This window comes from Catharus ustulatus, chromosome 6 (genome assembly GCF_009819885.2).
Source record: "Catharus ustulatus isolate bCatUst1 chromosome 6, bCatUst1.pri.v2, whole genome shotgun sequence".
Lineage (NCBI taxonomy): Eukaryota > Metazoa > Chordata > Aves > Passeriformes > Turdidae > Catharus > Catharus ustulatus.
This window is the reverse complement of record NC_046226.1, coordinates 7,481,463-7,499,487: the sequence shown is the minus strand read 5'-3', so window position 1 is coordinate 7,499,487 and position 18,025 is coordinate 7,481,463. Positions and strand designations below refer to the sequence as shown.

The 18,025-nt window shown below is 43.7% G+C and overlaps 1 protein-coding gene across 1 annotated transcript in view; it reads right to left on the bottom strand.

Moving 5' to 3' along the window:
* MTHFD1 (methylenetetrahydrofolate dehydrogenase, cyclohydrolase and formyltetrahydrofolate synthetase 1) overlaps positions 1-12,168 on the bottom strand; it is a 39,619-nt gene extending 27,451 nt beyond the window's left edge. The window contains exons 1-7 of the mRNA XM_033063342.2: positions 11,969-12,168; positions 4,391-4,475; positions 2,014-2,073; positions 1,310-1,363; positions 817-953; positions 594-694; positions 132-268 (exon numbers count right to left, since the gene is read on the bottom strand). Coding sequence (XP_032919233.1) covers positions 132-268; positions 594-694; positions 817-953; positions 1,310-1,363; positions 2,014-2,073; positions 4,391-4,475; positions 11,969-12,009 — 615 coding nt within the window. The 5' untranslated portion in view covers positions 12,010-12,168. The remainder of the gene's footprint in view (positions 1-131; positions 269-593; positions 695-816; positions 954-1,309; positions 1,364-2,013; positions 2,074-4,390; positions 4,476-11,968) is intronic.
* Between the last annotated feature and the right edge of the window lie 5,857 nt (positions 12,169-18,025).

Genomic DNA, 18,025 nt, shown 5'->3' with positions numbered 1-18,025 from the left:
ATTAGCAGGACTGGGAAACCAAGTCAGATGAAAGACACCCCAGACCTAATGACTCACAGCAGCAACACACTGAGCAGCAATGTGTATGGAGCAGCAGTGGCCTGGAACAAATAACTACAGCCTGCCCTTACCTCCTCAGCCAGGGTGGAGGTCTTGGAATGGCATGTGGTGACTGTTGCGTTATTCCAGAGCAGCAGGTCGTGCATGGGAGCACCCACGATCTTACTGCGACCGATCACCACGGCTCTTTTCCCTGCCACCTGGACACCTGCACCACAGACAGGCAGGAGAGAGCAAAAAAGAGGTCACTGTGCAGCCTGGTATGCACTAACTCAAACTGCTCCAGAGTCTTGGTCAGTTAAAGTCAGGCCCTGGTACTTCACAATAATATTTCTTGTTGTGTGTGGCAGGGAATTGCAGCTGGGAGGGAAGAAGAAAAGATCATTTTAACCTAGTTCTTTTACTATCTAAGGCAGCAGAGATGAAATGTGGTATCTCAGCAGAAGTTGTGAAGCAGAGCTTTGCAATGTGTGTAATTTCTACTCTTATTCAAGACTATTGCACTCATGAATAATGTATGGAAACCTCCTTACCTGTCTGCCTGATGAGTTCCATGCATCCCTTTGGCGTACACGGAATAAAGCAGTCTCCAAGGTCCCCTCTAGAGAGTTTCCCAGCATTGATGCTACTTAAGCTGTATTTTGAAAGAATAAAGGCCAAGTAAGATACCCAGCCTCACTGTTCAAGAAAAAAATATAGAAAAAAGGTTTCTTTCTGGAGTAGCTGTCATGCTCTCCAGGGGTGAAGTCAGTTTACCCATCCACATCCTTCTCAGGTGCAACAGCATTGGTTATTTTTTCTGTGTTGATGGGTTTATTGGAATCAAGTGGCAGTTGCACTATAAAGCCATGAACAGCTGGGTCTGCATTCAAAGAGGCAATGCACTTGAGCACCTACAACAGCAAACACCAAAAAACTAATGTCTGATGAACTGAAATACAACTGATGCAAAGGAAAAAACATAATCCTATCTGGATTAAAAGATAAAAACTTCGTATTTAGTTTTTCCACCCAGAAGTATAAACCCTTACATTGTTTATTTTAAAAAACAGCTCTTAAAGTCTTAGAATTTTACATTGTAGTGCTTTATTTTTCTTTTAAAAAAAGACAAAAACACCTCAGCAGATACCAATTCTTTTTTCATGAGTTAGTACCAATAAGCAAGTAATCCTTTTTTATACAATGACAAGACAAAGATATCTTGAGCTCAACACTGATGTATTTTTTCATCACTAGATATATTACTTACATCAGCTTCTGTTGCTGTGTTTGGCAATTTTATGTGGTTGGCACTGATCCCAATCTGCAAATGAGAATAACAACAAATCATCTGATTTCTGAATTGACATCCAATTGATCTGGCTAATCTCTCTATCCAGCTAAATCACAGCTGCGTTCTGCCACATTTCCCAAGTCTATCTCCTGTTCCTAAACCTTCATGTCCTACGATTTGAAAATACCATCAAAGAAAGATCAGTGCTTTGCCTACTGAGTCTGTCCTTTAACTGTTCTATTAACCTTTTGACATGAACAACATCAGCTTTGCTTGACAGCACACTGCCTTCAAATGCCAGGTATCACCTAGGGAAAAATGCACTCTTCTGTGTTCCTGCTCTGTTGAAGCATGTAATGTTCTACCTGCAGGTAAAAGACATTCAGGGAAGATAAGGACAAGGACACAGATCAGCAAAGACATAGCACTTCAGACAAATGTAATCTGTGATGATCACACAAAAAGTGCTACCAACCCACACAGCTATAACTAGAGAACCCCACTTGACTCTCAGGGTACACACCTACACTACATTCTTGCAGCTGAGAACTCAGGCCAACACTGCTTTCTCCAATACTGGCAAAGCTTAGACAAAACTATTGACCTGCATTTGGTTTTTCATACTCAGATCTGACCAACTGTAGGAGGGTAAAAAGTAGTCCTAGAAGTCCAGGCATTACCTCAGCAGCAGCCTTCAGCTTCATGTTAATGTAGAGGTTTGAATCATCCCGATTTCCAACCTAAGGATGAACAGACAATTGCATTACAGCACAGAATAGAGACCCAGACATGGGCTGAGAGGGGCTTAACCCTCAACTTCCTTGGTTCTACATCAAGGAGACAGAGATACTCCTGAATTACTGTCAAATACAGTGATAGAGGATATAAGCAGCTGGAGCTAACAGGAAAGCTCTTTCAAGTACAAGGCAGCTTAAAGACAAGTTGTCTGATCTCCTGCACAAACACCATTTGCACCTGTTGAAAAGCCTTAAAAACACAGTGATCTCCAAAGCAGAAAATATTGCCTGCCTTTTGATCTGAGAAAGTTAAATCCTTAGCTAATTAACATGATCAGCAGGTGCTGATAACATTCAATTATCTGATTAAGGCTTTCAGAAACATTGAGCCTCTTTGATATCTAGGAGTCTCAATTTTATGTACATGTGTGCTTTGATGGAGACATTTCTTCCACTGCTGTTTTGAACCTTGAGAATTTTCCTGCCAAACAAAAAACAAAACAAAGCGATGCACAAAGAGAAAGCAGCAAGTGGAACAAATGCCTGCGGGTTTTGGCAGTACTGGGTGCGTACAGTACAACTGCATTTCAGGAGACCTCTTGCATCATCCAGTATGTTTTGTTAAAGGTAATACTCCTTCCAACCTTAAGAAAATAGGTGTCAAACAAGGAAAAGCTGATAAGCAAGCTCTTGAAATCCTTCTTCCCTGGTACTTGGGAGCCATCCCTGGTTCTCACAAAACTTCTCACAGGTTCTCACAAGCTGCAGAGGTGACTGCATTACGTGATCACCCAGAACACATTGGTTCTTCCTCCCTAGGCACAGATAAAGGGGCTGCCTCCCCTGTAAAGTCTGCTGGGTTTAGGAAAAAATTTGCTTCATACAGGGCAGAGAAGCAGGAGATATCAGCAAACATATGTTTTATGAATAAGGAATTATTGACTACAGGACAAAAAAATAAAGATTAACGGATTTATTCTTTGAGCTCAGAGGACACCAGATGCCTTCCAGGAACAGAGCACATAATGTATGGTGTGCTACAAATAAGAAACAGCACATTCTCCTGACTTCACTGAAAAACAGACAGCTGCAAATTTCAGTATTAGGAGATGAACTCCAAGCCCAGACTGTTTGGCAGCTTACAGAAGTGTCAGACAGCCAAAGAGCAAACAGGTTGTAAAGGACTCTGAGACAATCCAGCACTGAATACAGACCTGCCATGAAAACAATCCAAGAATTCCACAAGACAGCAATTTTTGAAGACAGTTTAAGAGGTCAACAATACAGCAGCTTTCATCAAAGCACTACTAAATTTTTAGACCCTCCTTCCTTCCTTCTAACCATTTGCAAACAAATTTTCTGTAGAGACAATCTACTTAAAGCTAACAGAAAGGAAAGCCAGAAACACAAGCACAGATTTGTTCCTGGCATCTAAGAGCCTAAGAGGAGCATGGCCTTTGTGTGGTATGTTGGTATCAGCACTGGCACCCACAGACAGGCACCAAAGGCTCTGCAGGAGCCCAAAATACTGAATAAGGACTTCTCTAAGCAGCCACTTACATTCCCTCAATCTCTTGTGGACACACAGTTCCTTCCTGTAGCATGACACTTGCTACTGCTAGTCACCTTCTGACCTAAGCACAAAGAGTTTCCATTTTTCATAGCTGCAAAGGAAAAAATTCTGCCAAACACAGGTCAAATCCCCATACTTGACGTGTGCTTTTTACCTCTGCAGGCCTTTCTGTGTAGGTTCTAACACTTGCTCACTTCTGAGAGTTATCCAATTGAGCAACAGGATGTTGTTCCATCCCTTGCACTCAAAGACATCTTGGCCAAAGGTAGTTTTAGTTTTGTTTGAGCTCCCTCCCATCCTCTGCCCCTCTTTTCTCTCCATGTTTTGACATAACAGCAGACCAAATCACTTAATAAACATCCCATGTGGAGGATTTCTGGTACAAACACATCTCTGAAAGCTGCCAAACTTCAGGGCTCACTCAACTGCAAAGATTTGGAATGGACAAGCACTGCTTGTTCTTAATAGGCAAACAGCTTTATTTTACTATTTCACAAACACAACACTCCAACAGAGAACAGGGTCTGAAAAAAGAAATAAAACAACTGAAAAATAATAAAAGAAAAAATATGGGCCCTGACACTTGGCAAAAAGATGTAACAGGACTGTGTTACCATCCCACAGAGAACACTGTTCTGAATTAAATGTTACCAGCTACAAGGCAGCTCTGATGAAGCTCATCAGCTGTGCCCTTACCACTGCAAAGCAACTCATATTTTCTGTAGTTGTCATCAGAAAAAACAATACCTGCAAAATGGCAAGTCCTGGTCTGAAGCCTGGAAATTTCTCAGTCATCTCAACAACTTGCTGCTTTAGTCTGTCTCTGACTTGTCTGAAGAGGGGAAAAAAAAAGAAAACAAATACAAGGTAGAAGTTAATCACAGGGCGGAATTCTGATACAGTGATGGAGTTGTAAAGGTGACAGATGGGCAAACTGGCAAACACTTCTACAAATAGAACTGATGTCCATAAATCACTAAGACACTCTGGAACCAGATTCATTCAAATTTATTAAAATAATTTTATTTTTTTGAAGTCCATGTTGTGCTTCTTCACACTCTCAAAGAATACATGGGTTAAAAAAAAAGTTCAAAATTTGAGATGGAAACTCTCGGGATTTCAAACTCTTTTCTCAAAAGGAAATCCTCTTTCCCCCTATGCTGTACTAAAATTACCCAAATCCCAGAGGCACCAGTTGTCACTGTCACACAAGCTGTCCTGGTAAAGGATTATGAATCTACAAGAGTAAAATTCTGGGAAATAACTAAACGAGCAGGAGGTACTCAAAAATAAAGCAGGGATGAGAATGGGAGGTGGACAGATGTGAGGAAAAGTCACCAAACCCTGGTACACAGCTCAGGGCAACTCTTCAGTAAAGGCAGGATTAAGGATACAATTGTAAAAACCACAACTTTGAAACAGAGCACTGGTTAGTTGTTCTAGTTCAGATGCAAACTCACACCCAGTTTACCATGGAATGTTTTAATAACAAGTACCCAGTACTGAAATTAGCCACAGACAGCTTGAAAGCCACTGTTACCACCTCTCCCCAGCCTTGCACTCCTCTCTAATTTCTCAACCACTCTGGCCCCACACACATAATCCTTCACCAGGGGAGGTGCCAGGCCCAACTGCTCCATCTCCTCACCACAGGCAGCCAGGATTCTGAAAGAACTGACCAGTTCTGTCCATCTCACAGGCTCATGGCACTGGAAGGAGGCTGTGGCACTGCACTCAAAACGTAAGAGACACTCAGAACCAAAAGCCAAGTAACCAAAACCTCACAGGACATGAGAGGCTTGACAGGTATGTCCTCCATGTGTGATCTCCATCCTGTGTCACATCCCCATTCTCAGAGAGGAGAAGGTGCTACCACCACACTCAACAAATCTACCCTGTACCAAACACCCTTTCGTTTAAAACACAGGTCTCCTTGTGCTCATCTACCCTTAGATCAGCATCACCAGGTCTGCTACTTTGCATAGAGCAGGCATTATTGGTGCCAGCTCATTAAAAACGTGAACAGCAAGGGTACAGGGACAGGGTACACAGCTAATGCCAGCTGGGAGCCTGTTATTCCTGCACAGAGGGAAACTTCAGTAAAACAGATAGCCAGTGAACTCTACCCTGCAACTATGAGCTCCAAATTAGAACTGCCAGAGGCAGGAAGACAGGGAAATGGGAGCAGCACACAGCTCCCTCAAGTCAGCAGCACTGATCCCAGGGGACAGCTGCAGCTGGCCCAGCTAGAAGCAGCCCTGAGGCTGTTTTAAGTCTCATCTCAGAGGGAGTCACAGCCTCCAGCTACATCCCAAATCATGCATCTCTCCTGCTGCATCCTGAATCACATGGTCAGAGCTCTGCTGCACCTGAGGAGTGGGTTCAGAGTATTTATAGGTGTTTGCACCCAGCCAAGTGGTACAAAGTCTCTTAACAAGCCTCAGTGGAAAAAACTGTTTTCAGCCTTACATAAGAAACAGCAGTTCTGAACCTTCCTTTGGCTGTCACCTCTGTAGAAGACGTGACATCAAAACCAGCTAATGAGCTCAGAAAACAGTCTCATAGCAAACCTTACCCCAGCAATTCTTTTGCTTAAGTGAAAAAATTCATCAGCTGGGTAGCAAAATCCCCACCTGCCTCTCCTTACACTCCAGCTGTAAGCCCCTAGGGAGGCACCTGAGCTGGCTCATGAGCAGCCTCTAACAACAGCACAACAATCTCAAGGAGCATCAGAAACCCCCTGAATGTGGCCTGCAAGAGGGGGCTGTGGGCAACTCTCCAAATAAACTATTTCTGAGGTCTCTGTTTCAGTAAGGAAAGGGCAGCACTGGTTTGTGTCCAGCAAACAAAAATAAATGCAAACATAAAATATTAGAAAGGGTCCCAGGTTTAGGTATTACTTTTATTCCAGTCTTCTCAGCTGAAGAGAAACTAGCCCACCCAATTTTCTCTGTCCTGTGAAGCAGGGCTGTGGTGTGCTTTTACCCCCAGCAGCCACAACTATTCACACATCACATGGCTGTCATTTTCTGTAATTAGGCACTAGGTCACTTCCCCTTCAGCTCCAGAAGAAAGGTAACACCCACAAACACACAAACGTGGTGCTGTCAGAGCGGTTTTCTTTAGGAGCCTTGAATCAAGAAATCACTTGTTAGACAGCCACCTAGCGTTGGGCACCGCTGCTCTCCAGTGGTCACAAAAACCACAGGGAGAAAGGTTTGGGAGAAAATTAAAAGCTGAAAGAAGGAATCTTTGTTTCAACTTCACAGACTTACAAAAGCCATAAAAATAATCTTTGCAAACCAGCAGCTATTTAGTTATACTGCCTGCAAAATTCTATTGTGGACCTCAGGCCTTCCCAAAGATAAAAGTTTGTATTGATAAATCAATAACACTTTTTACCAGCTGTATGAACACTCTTCTAAGTAAGTCTTCAAACAAAATATTTGCAATTCTATGTGGCTGCTTCCCCAAAAGCCTTCTCTCTGACTCTAAGCCCCCTCCTGTGCCCACGTGCCCTTCCACAAACAAACTCACGCAGCAAACAAAAGTCCAGGGTCCACACAGGTTAAGGACAGCACATGGTTCAAAGCATACAATGCAACAGCCAGCTCCAAAGATTAAAGAACTTGTTAGAATGTCTTTTTGTAGACTGCAACAGTGAGCTGAATTTAAATTGATTAAGTGAATTTCCCAAAAATTCAAACAAAGGACAAACCACACTCCTTCAGCTCTGTTGGAAATGGAGAGAACATGGCTCCCCATGTCAGCAGAACCCCAGACCCTCCTGTGGGATTATGGAAACAGTGATCAGCTGGTGAGGGCACACAGCACCATACTGAAGATGACACCAGGCTGCCTTTCTGTCCCTTCTGTGAGTAACAGGATCCAGGGTCTATGCAAACAGTGCACTTGTACCCAAAGGAGGAACAGAGGAGTCTCTTCTGAGGGAAGTCACAGGTTGGCTCAGTGAGTGCCACTGGGACAGGAAATACCTTGGGAATACCATCTGAACACTGCTGGTAATTCAACAGATGGCTCCAGTTGCAGGAAGACATCATTTAGAGCTGGAATCTGTTCATATGTCTCCCACCCTCTTATCTCATGCTCCACTGCTGCATGGTCCTGGCACACTGTCATTATCTCCTAGGAAAAATGCCTGCTATTTTCTACCACTTCCACATTCACAAGGTTTTTTAACCTCCTTTTTAGTTATGCTGATGCCTGCAAAGGCTGACCTGGAATACAGACTAGGCAGAGCAAAAGGAATAAAATAGGTATTTATTGAAAGGCTACACCTTGAGCAGTGCAAGGCTACACCCATTTGTCAGCAGAAATACATGCATAAACTCTCTTCAGATCAGATAAACACACAAAGCCGTTTTTGCTTTTTTAGATGCTTTTTCATCATGTCCAGTATTTCAATCCAAGGTGGGTCTGAGAGACAGCAATTGCACTTTGCAAATGTGGATGACTGACACCAGAACACCACAAAGCTGAGTCCTTAAAACTCAGAAGAATTTGACCCAAAAAGGAGTTATAATACCAGGTTCACATGCTGCAACATCTACGACACTAATCAGGCCTGCTTCCCAAAATGGATACTGCATATAATACCCTACTAGCAGGTGATTTAATCAGATGAAAACACCAACAGGTAAGGACTCAATCCACCTTTGGGTGGCTGCAAGCACTCCAGACAATATTCTAGGCCCTCTCTACAAGGGTTTGCCTTCTGAAGGAATGATATTGAGATTTTTCTCATTCCACAAAGGGGACATGGCAGCCCCCACATGTTCTTTGCCTTCCCTGCAAGCTGGTGCTGATCACAGATCTGTGGCTCTGCTGTCCACCAGACAATGTTTTCTCCTCTCTTATCAACTCTTTAGAGCAGGGTCCCATTTTTTTAAACTGTGTCTGCACAGCACTGAGCACAAGGGGTTCTTGCTCATATTTGGGGCCACCCAATAGCACTGGCAGCACATCCACAGCGTGGGATCCTCCAGTGCAAGCCCGAAACATTGTGAGTAGGATTTGGTAAAAGAGAGCTCAGAGATCAGGGAATTTTTTCCACTTCAGACTAGATTTACTTGGAGTTACAATAGCAACTCAAACAAAAAACCACAACAAAAAACCCCAAACACAGACTGCAAAGGCTGAGGAGTTACTTACTGCACTGTTACCTCCAGTTCTAAGTTCAGCCTGATCACTATTTTATTGAGCACTCTAAACTCAAAGCACTACCTGGCCCATCCCCAGGGGCTGTGAGGGATGCTAATTCTTCCCTGCCATCACAACTCATCAGCCACTTTTCCAGAACAGAAATGCTGGTCCACTCCTGGTCCCACCAACAAATTCGGGTCAAGCCAGAAGTTTCCAAACCCGGACTCTTTCAGATGGTAAAGCCTGAACACACAGTTCACTGCAGTGGACATAAACCACAAATAAGAGCCACTACCATATTTTGCTCAGATTATCTCTTTAGATACAGAAACAGAGATTGATTTTTCTTCAGGGAATACCAGCAATAAAAGGTGGAGAGTACTGTATTTTTATTACCTTAAACCCATCATACCCTGCACACTTAAAGCACCGCTTCTCTTCCTCCCATCAGTCATTTGTTTACTGTACTGTTACACAGTAACTCATCTTTTGTAACTCATTTGCCAGTGAGGCAAATTTAACTTGGAGCAAAATCTAAGGCAGAATTACTTAACAGCCACTCAGAGAAGTAGAGGAAAGCTACTCTGAGCCAACTCAGCCAGCTCAGATTGATGCAGAACCCATCCAATATTTAATATATTTCACAAACTGTGCAGGCTTCTTGTTTGTACTGACAGAAGCAGACTCAGATACATTTTGATGTTGATGCATTAACATCAACACCAAAATCCTACAGAGAAAACAATGCCTGCTGTGTTCTCCTTCCCATGCCCAGCCTAACCACATTTTCCATCTTCACAGGTAATACTCAAACCCACTGAAAATGTCAATTTTCCTTTGTACCTCTTCTGAGCTTTCCAAAGGTATGAGTTAGCTTTATCACCTCATCAAGTTTTCCTTATTTATAGAGGCAAGGAAACCCTCTCAGAGTATTTATTCTCTTTACATGTTTCACAAGAATAAGAATGCCAATATCTACCTGAATTTTGTTTAAATAGCTGGTATGATTGTGAATTAGGTATTTTTTCATCTATTTTGAGGAAGGTGGTAGCTGGAGAAGAAAGTTCACAATACTTATGAGCTTTGATTTAAAACACACAGAGAAACCCAGCATTGCATATCTGGAACACCACTTCCTCGATTCAACTCATTTGTCAATATTTGACTGACTTACAAATAAACATTTTTATTGATTAAAGAGTAAAGTAACAAAATCCACCCCCTACAAGATAGTAACGGAAAAGGTTTTGCAGTTGATGTAAAGTCAGGGACATTCCCTTTCTACAGGCAGTTCAGTTGAAAATTCCTAGAAAAACCACATGCCTATCACTTCTGCTGCTGCCAGACTCTTGGCCTGGAGGTGAACTCTGGACAGTGAGAATCCTTTGGAGCAGCACTTCTCTAGAGGTCTGGAAGAAAGGGAGAGCTGTCTTCCGGGCAGCCAGCCCAATTCCTCATGACTCCTTCAAGTACTCCACTAGAAAAAGGCAGAATCACCTGAGGCCCATGGGGAGCAGGTGATGCTTTTGCTATATTGAACATAAAGACAGCATAAATAAAGGAACTGAAGACAGCTGAACAACTGCAATTATTTTTCCATTTTATGGTGTCTTCAAGTCAAGATTTGATGACTCTAGAATACAGACTTCAGCCAAACACCTTAAGAGATGTGCTGGAAGTTAATCAAACCTTTCTCTTGTATATGCCTACTAAAAGCTCATGCTTCTTCCCAAGTATTTGCACATCACAAATGTCCTCTGAGAACTGCTAGTTTATAGCCGCTACTATAATACAGAAAACAAACAGAAATAAAAAATTTCACCCCATATCTTTAAAAGTAAGTAAGTAATGCAACATGCCATGCCAAGGAAGCTAGAAGCTTTAATGTGAATTACCATTGTACACAAACTAGCATCTTTCCAGGATCTATTGCACCTCAGGGTGACTTTCTACGACAGGAAAGAAACCTGCAACAGGCAAATCATGAATCCCACCAGCAGCAAACACAGGCACTGCAGAGTGTGCTGGCCCCAACACTGCCAAAAGGATCAGGTGGAACGAAGCATGTAAGACTGAGACTGCAATACACAGGTGGCAATGGCTCCAAAATTACCAGGTAGAAAACATGCAAGCATCCTTTCCACACGGATATTCAAATTCAAGGTACATTAGGCCTACTTTTCAGAACTGTTCCTCTGTTGGCTAGATGTAAATGTGTCATACACAACAGTACTTTTAGAGGAGGACTAACTGCTTTGCTGAGATTACTTTATACCTTTCCAAATGTAATCTGTCTGAATTCCCAGACTATATCAACAGGAGATACCCAATGAACCTACATAACCAAATCCTGTTTCCACAGAGTATAACAGAACCATTACACTGCATTTTTCCCTGGACTAGGGAAATTTATTTGGCTTTCTTATCAAATGTGTATGGCGAGTGGTAGCAGGAAAAACAGCAAATTAAAAGACAACGCAGGTTCACCTATACTCAGGGCTTGCCAGCTAAGTAAATGCTGAAAAGTACAAGAACACACATTTTTCCTTCAAGGTCTCCCAGATCTTTTAAACAGCTTTGGCAGGACACCCAGCTCTGCATTATCCAACATGTGCATAAACTTAGTTTGCTTTAAAGAGGAACAGTCAATGCTTGCTGAGCATGAAAACAGAGCCCATACCTAAAGCACGTGTTCCTACTGCTGCTCATAAAGCAGCCCAGCTTACACACACAGGAGCTGGAGGTGGGCTCCCATCCCATCCATGCTCAGAGCCACCAGCTGCTTTCTGGGGCTGCCAGAGACCTCATCAGACGCACTGCTGCTTTTTAGGGAGCACTGACAGCACTTTGCATTTGCCTGCAGACCTTTCATACTGCACTTCGTCTAATAACTTCCAGTTTATCTCCAGGAAGAAGCGAGCTGCGGCTGCGATGTAGTGAAAAAGCTTTAGGGTGTCTCCAAACCTGCTTCATCCACAGAGCCGGAGTGAAAGCCCCCACAGCCCCCTCCCTCTGCCAGCACACCCGGGGGCCCCCGGGACACCCCTGAGCTCCCCGGCCACACCGGTCCCTTCCCGAAGGGCAAAAGCCCCGCGGCTCCCAGACCTTCCAGCCTGAAGGAACCCGGCCGAGCGCTGCGGGCAGGGCGGCCCCGCTACGTACCCGGAGACAATCTTGCCGCTGAGGATCTCGGCGGGGGCCATGGCGAGGGCTGGAGAGCGGGCGAGCGCGGCGGGGCTCCGTGAGGTGTGCGGGGCTCCGTGAGGTGTGCGGGGCTCCGGGAGATGTACGGGACACGCTGTCCCCGCTGCTGCCCCACTCCCGCCCCACGTGGGCCCGAACTTTCGGCGGCCCCGGGCCCGGCCCCGCCGCGCAAGCGCTGCCCCCGCCGCGCAAGCGCTGCCCCCGCCCCGCCCCGCCCCGCGGCTCCCTCAGCGCGGACGCCGCTCCCGCTCCCTCAGCAGCCCGCCCGCGGAGCGGGGAGCGGAGCCGGGGCGAAATGGCCGCCAAAGGGCTCCAAAACGCTCCCGAGGCAGCGCTTCCCGGCCCCTGCTCCTCGCACAGCGAGGCCGGCGGGAGGGAGAGGGCAGCCCCGGGAGGGAGCTGAGGGTGAGGGGTGCTGATGCTGGGCTATGCACGGCGAATGTATAGGGAAATCCCACATCGGTGTAAGAATAAACTGTGTTTCTTGTCCTGTGGTTCTCATGATGGGTAATGCCAAGTGTGGAAGTTAAGAGTAGAAGCATGGATTCACAGATTGGTTTGGGTTAGAAGGGACTTAAAAGATCTTTTTTCACCCCCCAGCCATGGGCAGGGACACTTTCCTCCACACCAGGCAGCTCCCAGCCCCATCCAGCCCGGCCTTGAGCACTGCCAGGGATGGGGCAGCCACAGCTGCTCTGGACAACCTGTGCCAGGGCCTCACCATCCTCAAAGCAAAGAATTTCTTCCCAATACTAAATCTGCCCACTTTTCAGTTTGAAGCCATTCCCCCTTGTCCTATTGCTGCTACATGCCCTTGTAAAGCATCCCTAGTTCTTATTTGCATAAAAATAAGTAATTTTAGTTTTTAGGACTCCAACATAAAGTCAGCAAACCAGTGGCTGACCAGAAAGAGGAAAATGAAAAGGAGGGTGGAATTGTGGCCTAAATTCGTAGGAGTTCTTAAGAGTGAGAAACAGGTTCCAAACAGTGGCTTCCAGGGGATGTATTTGCATGAAGTAATCCCATTAAAACAAGTAAAGGTGGTAGTTTCCTGTCAGATCCATGCAGTTGTCCACATGTACTGTTATTTGCATAACCAATGCTTTTCCTTGCTCTGCAGACCAGTGCACGTGTTTTAGGACCTTTCTTAGAGAGTTAGTTGTCAGTGGTTTTCTCACACATGTGGTAAATAAGTGATTAACGTCCAGCCAGAGCTGGGGATGGAAAAAGCAGTTAAATATCACTGAAACAGGCTTGCCCAGGCAAGATAATGCTGTGGCCCAGAGAACTGTTAAGGAGCTCATCAGTGTTCACTGCTAGTGTCTAGCACACAGTTAGAGAACAGGTCCATGACTCAAGAAACCTGATAAAATTCTGGGGCAGAGAACTGGCAGATGGGGATTGATGCTGGGCTGACCCCACAGTGTTAGATTGCTGTTGGGGAACAGTAGCACATTCCTGTGCCTCCAGTAAATCAGTGCTCTTACTGTTTTGGGAACTAGCAACATCTGCCAGCTGTTGGCAGTACAGCAAAGAAATGGGATAATCTCACTGCAGACCATCAAGCTATGGAGAATCAGGTTTGGATGCTAGAACAGCAGTGTTCCTGCTGAGAATTTGAGGTAGAAAAGGCCTGTGTGAAGTGCTTTCACATAGACTTTTGCTTTACACAGAATGCATAGATTCAGAAAAATAAAGTATCTGTTCCAAAGAGTTTGCTGAGAAAACTTTCAATTCTGCTACTCCATAATTTAATCAGCTCACAAAGGGATTTGGGGAGCTCTCAGATTTTGAGAAGAGAGAAATGCAGGTCTTGCAGCTTCTACCTGGGGCACAGAACTGCAGGCATAGAAATACACAGGCTCTTCTGTTTCAGCAGGTCAGAGGTTTTAAGGTTGCTTCTTTGGCATTCTAGGAGGAGAATATAAACCATACGTAGTTCAAAACTCATCTGGGCTTCCTTTGATACACTAAAAAGTGACATCTTTTCTGTTTTTTTCTGCTTTTTTTCTGTTGAAGCTAGAGATTGCTACCTTGAGGGATTAAATTACCTTAAGTTAATAACATGTTGTAATTGTAGGATAAAAGGTCAGAAATTTTTCTTTAGGAGTGACTTGGAAAAGAGAAAAACATTGTAGTTTAAGGCTATTGTATGTTAAATAACAAAAAACAGGAATAAATGCAAAAAAGCTAGAAGAAACTTCATTTTCTCCTTCATTATGTATTCCCTGTATTTCCTGGAATGCAGCAGCAGGCACTTGCAGCATTATACAGTCAAAACTAAGATTATGCAATTGGTCAAGAGGAGGGATTTTTCTTGGCTGCTTAAAATTCTGTGCCTTAGTTGTTTCTTCTGTTGCCTTTATCTGAATGAACTCTTGGAGGGGGAATTGACCCAGTGTTAAGAAAAAAAACTCAAAACAACAAACCACAAAAGATGAACCTCCTTCAGCTAAGGACTTAAAGCTAAGGATAAGCTCACAAAAACAACTTTTGCCAAAAATAGACCTAACACTCAGGATTGCAGTGTAAAAATATCAGGCAGGAAAAGAAAAAAAAACCTCTTTTGTTTAAAATATTCAGGTGACCTCACTTGCAGAGTGAGCAGAAGACACTGTTGCCATCAGGAGCTGCAGAGTCCTACCCAGAGCTGCTAACTTGCATGATTTACGTGTGTGTGTGAGCAATAAATCTCCCTTCTTGCTTTTCTTAATGCCTCAGCTGTTGAATAATACATATGTCATGGTGACAGATAAAACTTTGACTATTACCCAAATTTATTGCAGGAAAGGAACTAAGAATGCTTTCAAACAACTTCTTTTATTACTTCTTTAGTTTTGATCCAGATTCTAATTTTCAGGAAGGGACAGACTCATGAATTTTAAATATACTTATGCCAGAAAATCAGAATAACTTCCTTTTTTCAGAGCAGGAAGTCCTTTTGTATTTCTGACTTGTCTGATGTGGCAGTCAAGCTGGGATTTTTCCTCAGAAGTTGTGTACATCATGTCTCTAAGTAAGAACATGTTCTTTAACATTTATTCCTAATTTTCATCTTGAGATCAAAATGCTGGAAAAGGAGATGGAAAGGAACAAAAAAGGGATTATGCCCAGCCCTGAAATGCAGTAAAAGAGTTAAAGTTCCTATTCACGTGTAGGAACTCTCGGTGAAACACAGTGCAAAGCAGACAAACATTGTGAAAATGTTTACAAAGTTGACAGCAAAACCAATGTTTTTTGCATTCAGTATCAAAGCAGGCTTACTACTTAGTGGTTGATAGGATAAAGAGAAATAAAAATAGTTACTTTGGGACAGGCTGAAGCCTCAGTGTAAGAGAGTTCTCTCTGCTCTGAGTGTTGGTCCAGCACAGTCATCCTCCCTCCATCCCTCACCTCTCTGCCAGGATCCCAGGGTTTGATTTGGCAGCTCCCACAATGTGACTGTTTACCTTTGCATCCACCCCCTCTTACCCAACATGTCAAAAGTTATGAAGCTTGCTCTTTAAAAAAACCCTGAAGGCTGCAAAATACATGCCAGAAAGACTTTGAGTGTTACTGATGAGCTAACAGCTGTGCCTCTGATGACACAGGGCCCCAGAAGCTGTGATTTGTCATAAGAAACTGATCCCAAATCATCAGAGTGAGGAAGAACTTTAAGCTTTGCTTTACCCATTAGGTGGGATGGCTAGGATAGGACATTGTCTCTAGTAAATGGGAGGAACAGACAAGTTAGATTAGTTTGATAAATCTTGATCAGAAAAGGGATTTTGAGAAAACCTGTTTTCAGGAGCACACCAGAAAACCAGTGTTAGACTTCAAATGTTTATGGGGAATATTTTGTGCTTAAAGATGCCCCACTGAACAATGAATGAACAATGAATGAACAATGAATTACTCAAGAGTGTACCTTTATCCACCATGATGAGGGACACAACTTTGTCACTGGGTAACAGTGACACATTTAAACACATGCCACTCTCCCTTTGATCAGAGGATGGCTGAACTTTGACACAAGGTTTGAGATTGATCTCAATGTACCCTCTTTGGAACAGCTCCTATAGCTAAGCTGTGCTGATGAAATAGTAGATGGCTTGAGCTGTGATTTGTTCCATCATGAAGTGTTTCCTGAGTGTAGTTGTCTCTTAGTCTGTTTAGCCATATCATGTGTTCCATCACTGAAATAAGAAGGTGGTGATGCAGCCAGCTGTTGGACAGTCACTACAGAAGTTGCTGTCCTGGGTTAGGATGGTGTTTCCTCTCTGACTTCCTCATGGTTCCTGGTCTGGTGGCTGAACCAGCAGAACAGATGCTTGGAGTGCTCTTTGTCCATTTCAGTGCAAAGGCAGACAAATTAACCAAATCACTTCCAAGCACAGATTTAACTCCAAAAAACTGGGTTTTTTTGTACAACCTGTGAAGGGGACTTTCATTGTAGGTATTTCTGGCAAAGAGGTAAAACTGGTTGTGCCCCACAAAGTTGCAAAGTTTGTTACTGCAACTTTGCTTTCCTGACCCTGTCTCCAGCTTGCTGATCAGTTGCCAACCATGGAGGGGTTTTGTATTGACCATTATCTGTCACTCTAAAGACAGCAATAACAGTTCAGATTATCTCTGAATTTCCACTTATGTTTCTATGCCAATGACACAAATTTGTAGTTGAGTAAATTTTCCATTGTCTGTTTTTCTTGTTCTTCCAGCGAACTTCCTTTAGCTACATCATCTTACCTTCACACAGAAATCCAACAGTTCCCACTGACCTCCTAGGGGTCCTGCATAAGGTCTTGGTAACAGTTTGAAGAATTTTGTGTCACACTTGATTCCACTGAGAACAGTGCCAGAGTGCTTGATAAATGTGGGCCCTAAGTTGTCCCAACTCTTTGATATTTAGAGACCATTTTCTAAGTAGCTCCCTCTCTCACATCATAACTATTCCTAATATTTCTACAGCATGTTGGGACACTCCATGCAGTAAACAAAAATGAATTCACTGTCCCAACCTGCCTGTGAGTCGTGTATTGCCACATTTTTCAGATAAGGTAGCTGAGAAAGAAGGGAATATTGATTGCCTAAAGCAGAATACAAACTGAAGCAATGGAGCTGTGATTAACTACCTTGGCATTTCCACCTCCTCCTAATTCTCTTTGGCTAAAAAATTTTAGTTAACAGTTTGTGCCTACAGAGGTCTTCTCTCTTCTTTTGCCTAAGAGCTGACTAATTTGGTAGTTACACCAAGAACTGCTCTAATAATAAATGAGGCAGAACCTGGTGAGGCACATTGTTCAGAGATACATTGCTAATGTTTGCCTTGAAGCTGTGGAGTGTGTCCCTTCTCATTCTCAGCTGCATCAGGGAAGAAAAGCAGTGATTCCAGTGATTTAATCTCACAAGTCTGCAGAGATCTAGTGCCTTTCCTGCACATCTCTGGGAGAAAGATTTCTCAAAAGAACAGTAAGGCTTGCTCATGTCTGCTAGTGTGAGCTCTCTCTGAGCTTCCTCATTCATAAACCAGATGGAGATCTCCTTAGAAAGTCTGTGCCATGAAATGGTCCATCCTTTACTCCTGCTCTCTAAGACCTTTAAATAATCCAGCAAGGCAGTGGTAATGTTTTGTCCTTTATCAGCCATGGCTAGCAAGAAGCTCAATAAGGACCTTTCTGGTCCTCTCTGTTGTTTTGAAGCTTTGGATTTTGGACATCTGTAGCCATAACACGCTGGTGCAGATGCTTGTATATGTAGTAATTCTGCCCTGGAGCCCCAGTGTTTTGCAGATAAAAACGTGATGAGCCTGTGCTCCAAAGCTGTCTCTGTCCTGAGACAGAGACAGTGGCTGGTGCTGCCTGGGCCACAGGAGGATTCAGAGCCTGTAGACTGCAGTGGAATGGAAATATAGTGAGCTCAGCAGAGAGAAGGCTGCTTGGCCTGTGATTCCTCTTTATGGCCTAGAAGCCAGGAGAAGAAAATGAATAATCCTTCCAAGAGGAGCTGTGCCAAGCTGGGATGTTGCTGGTGTCCCTT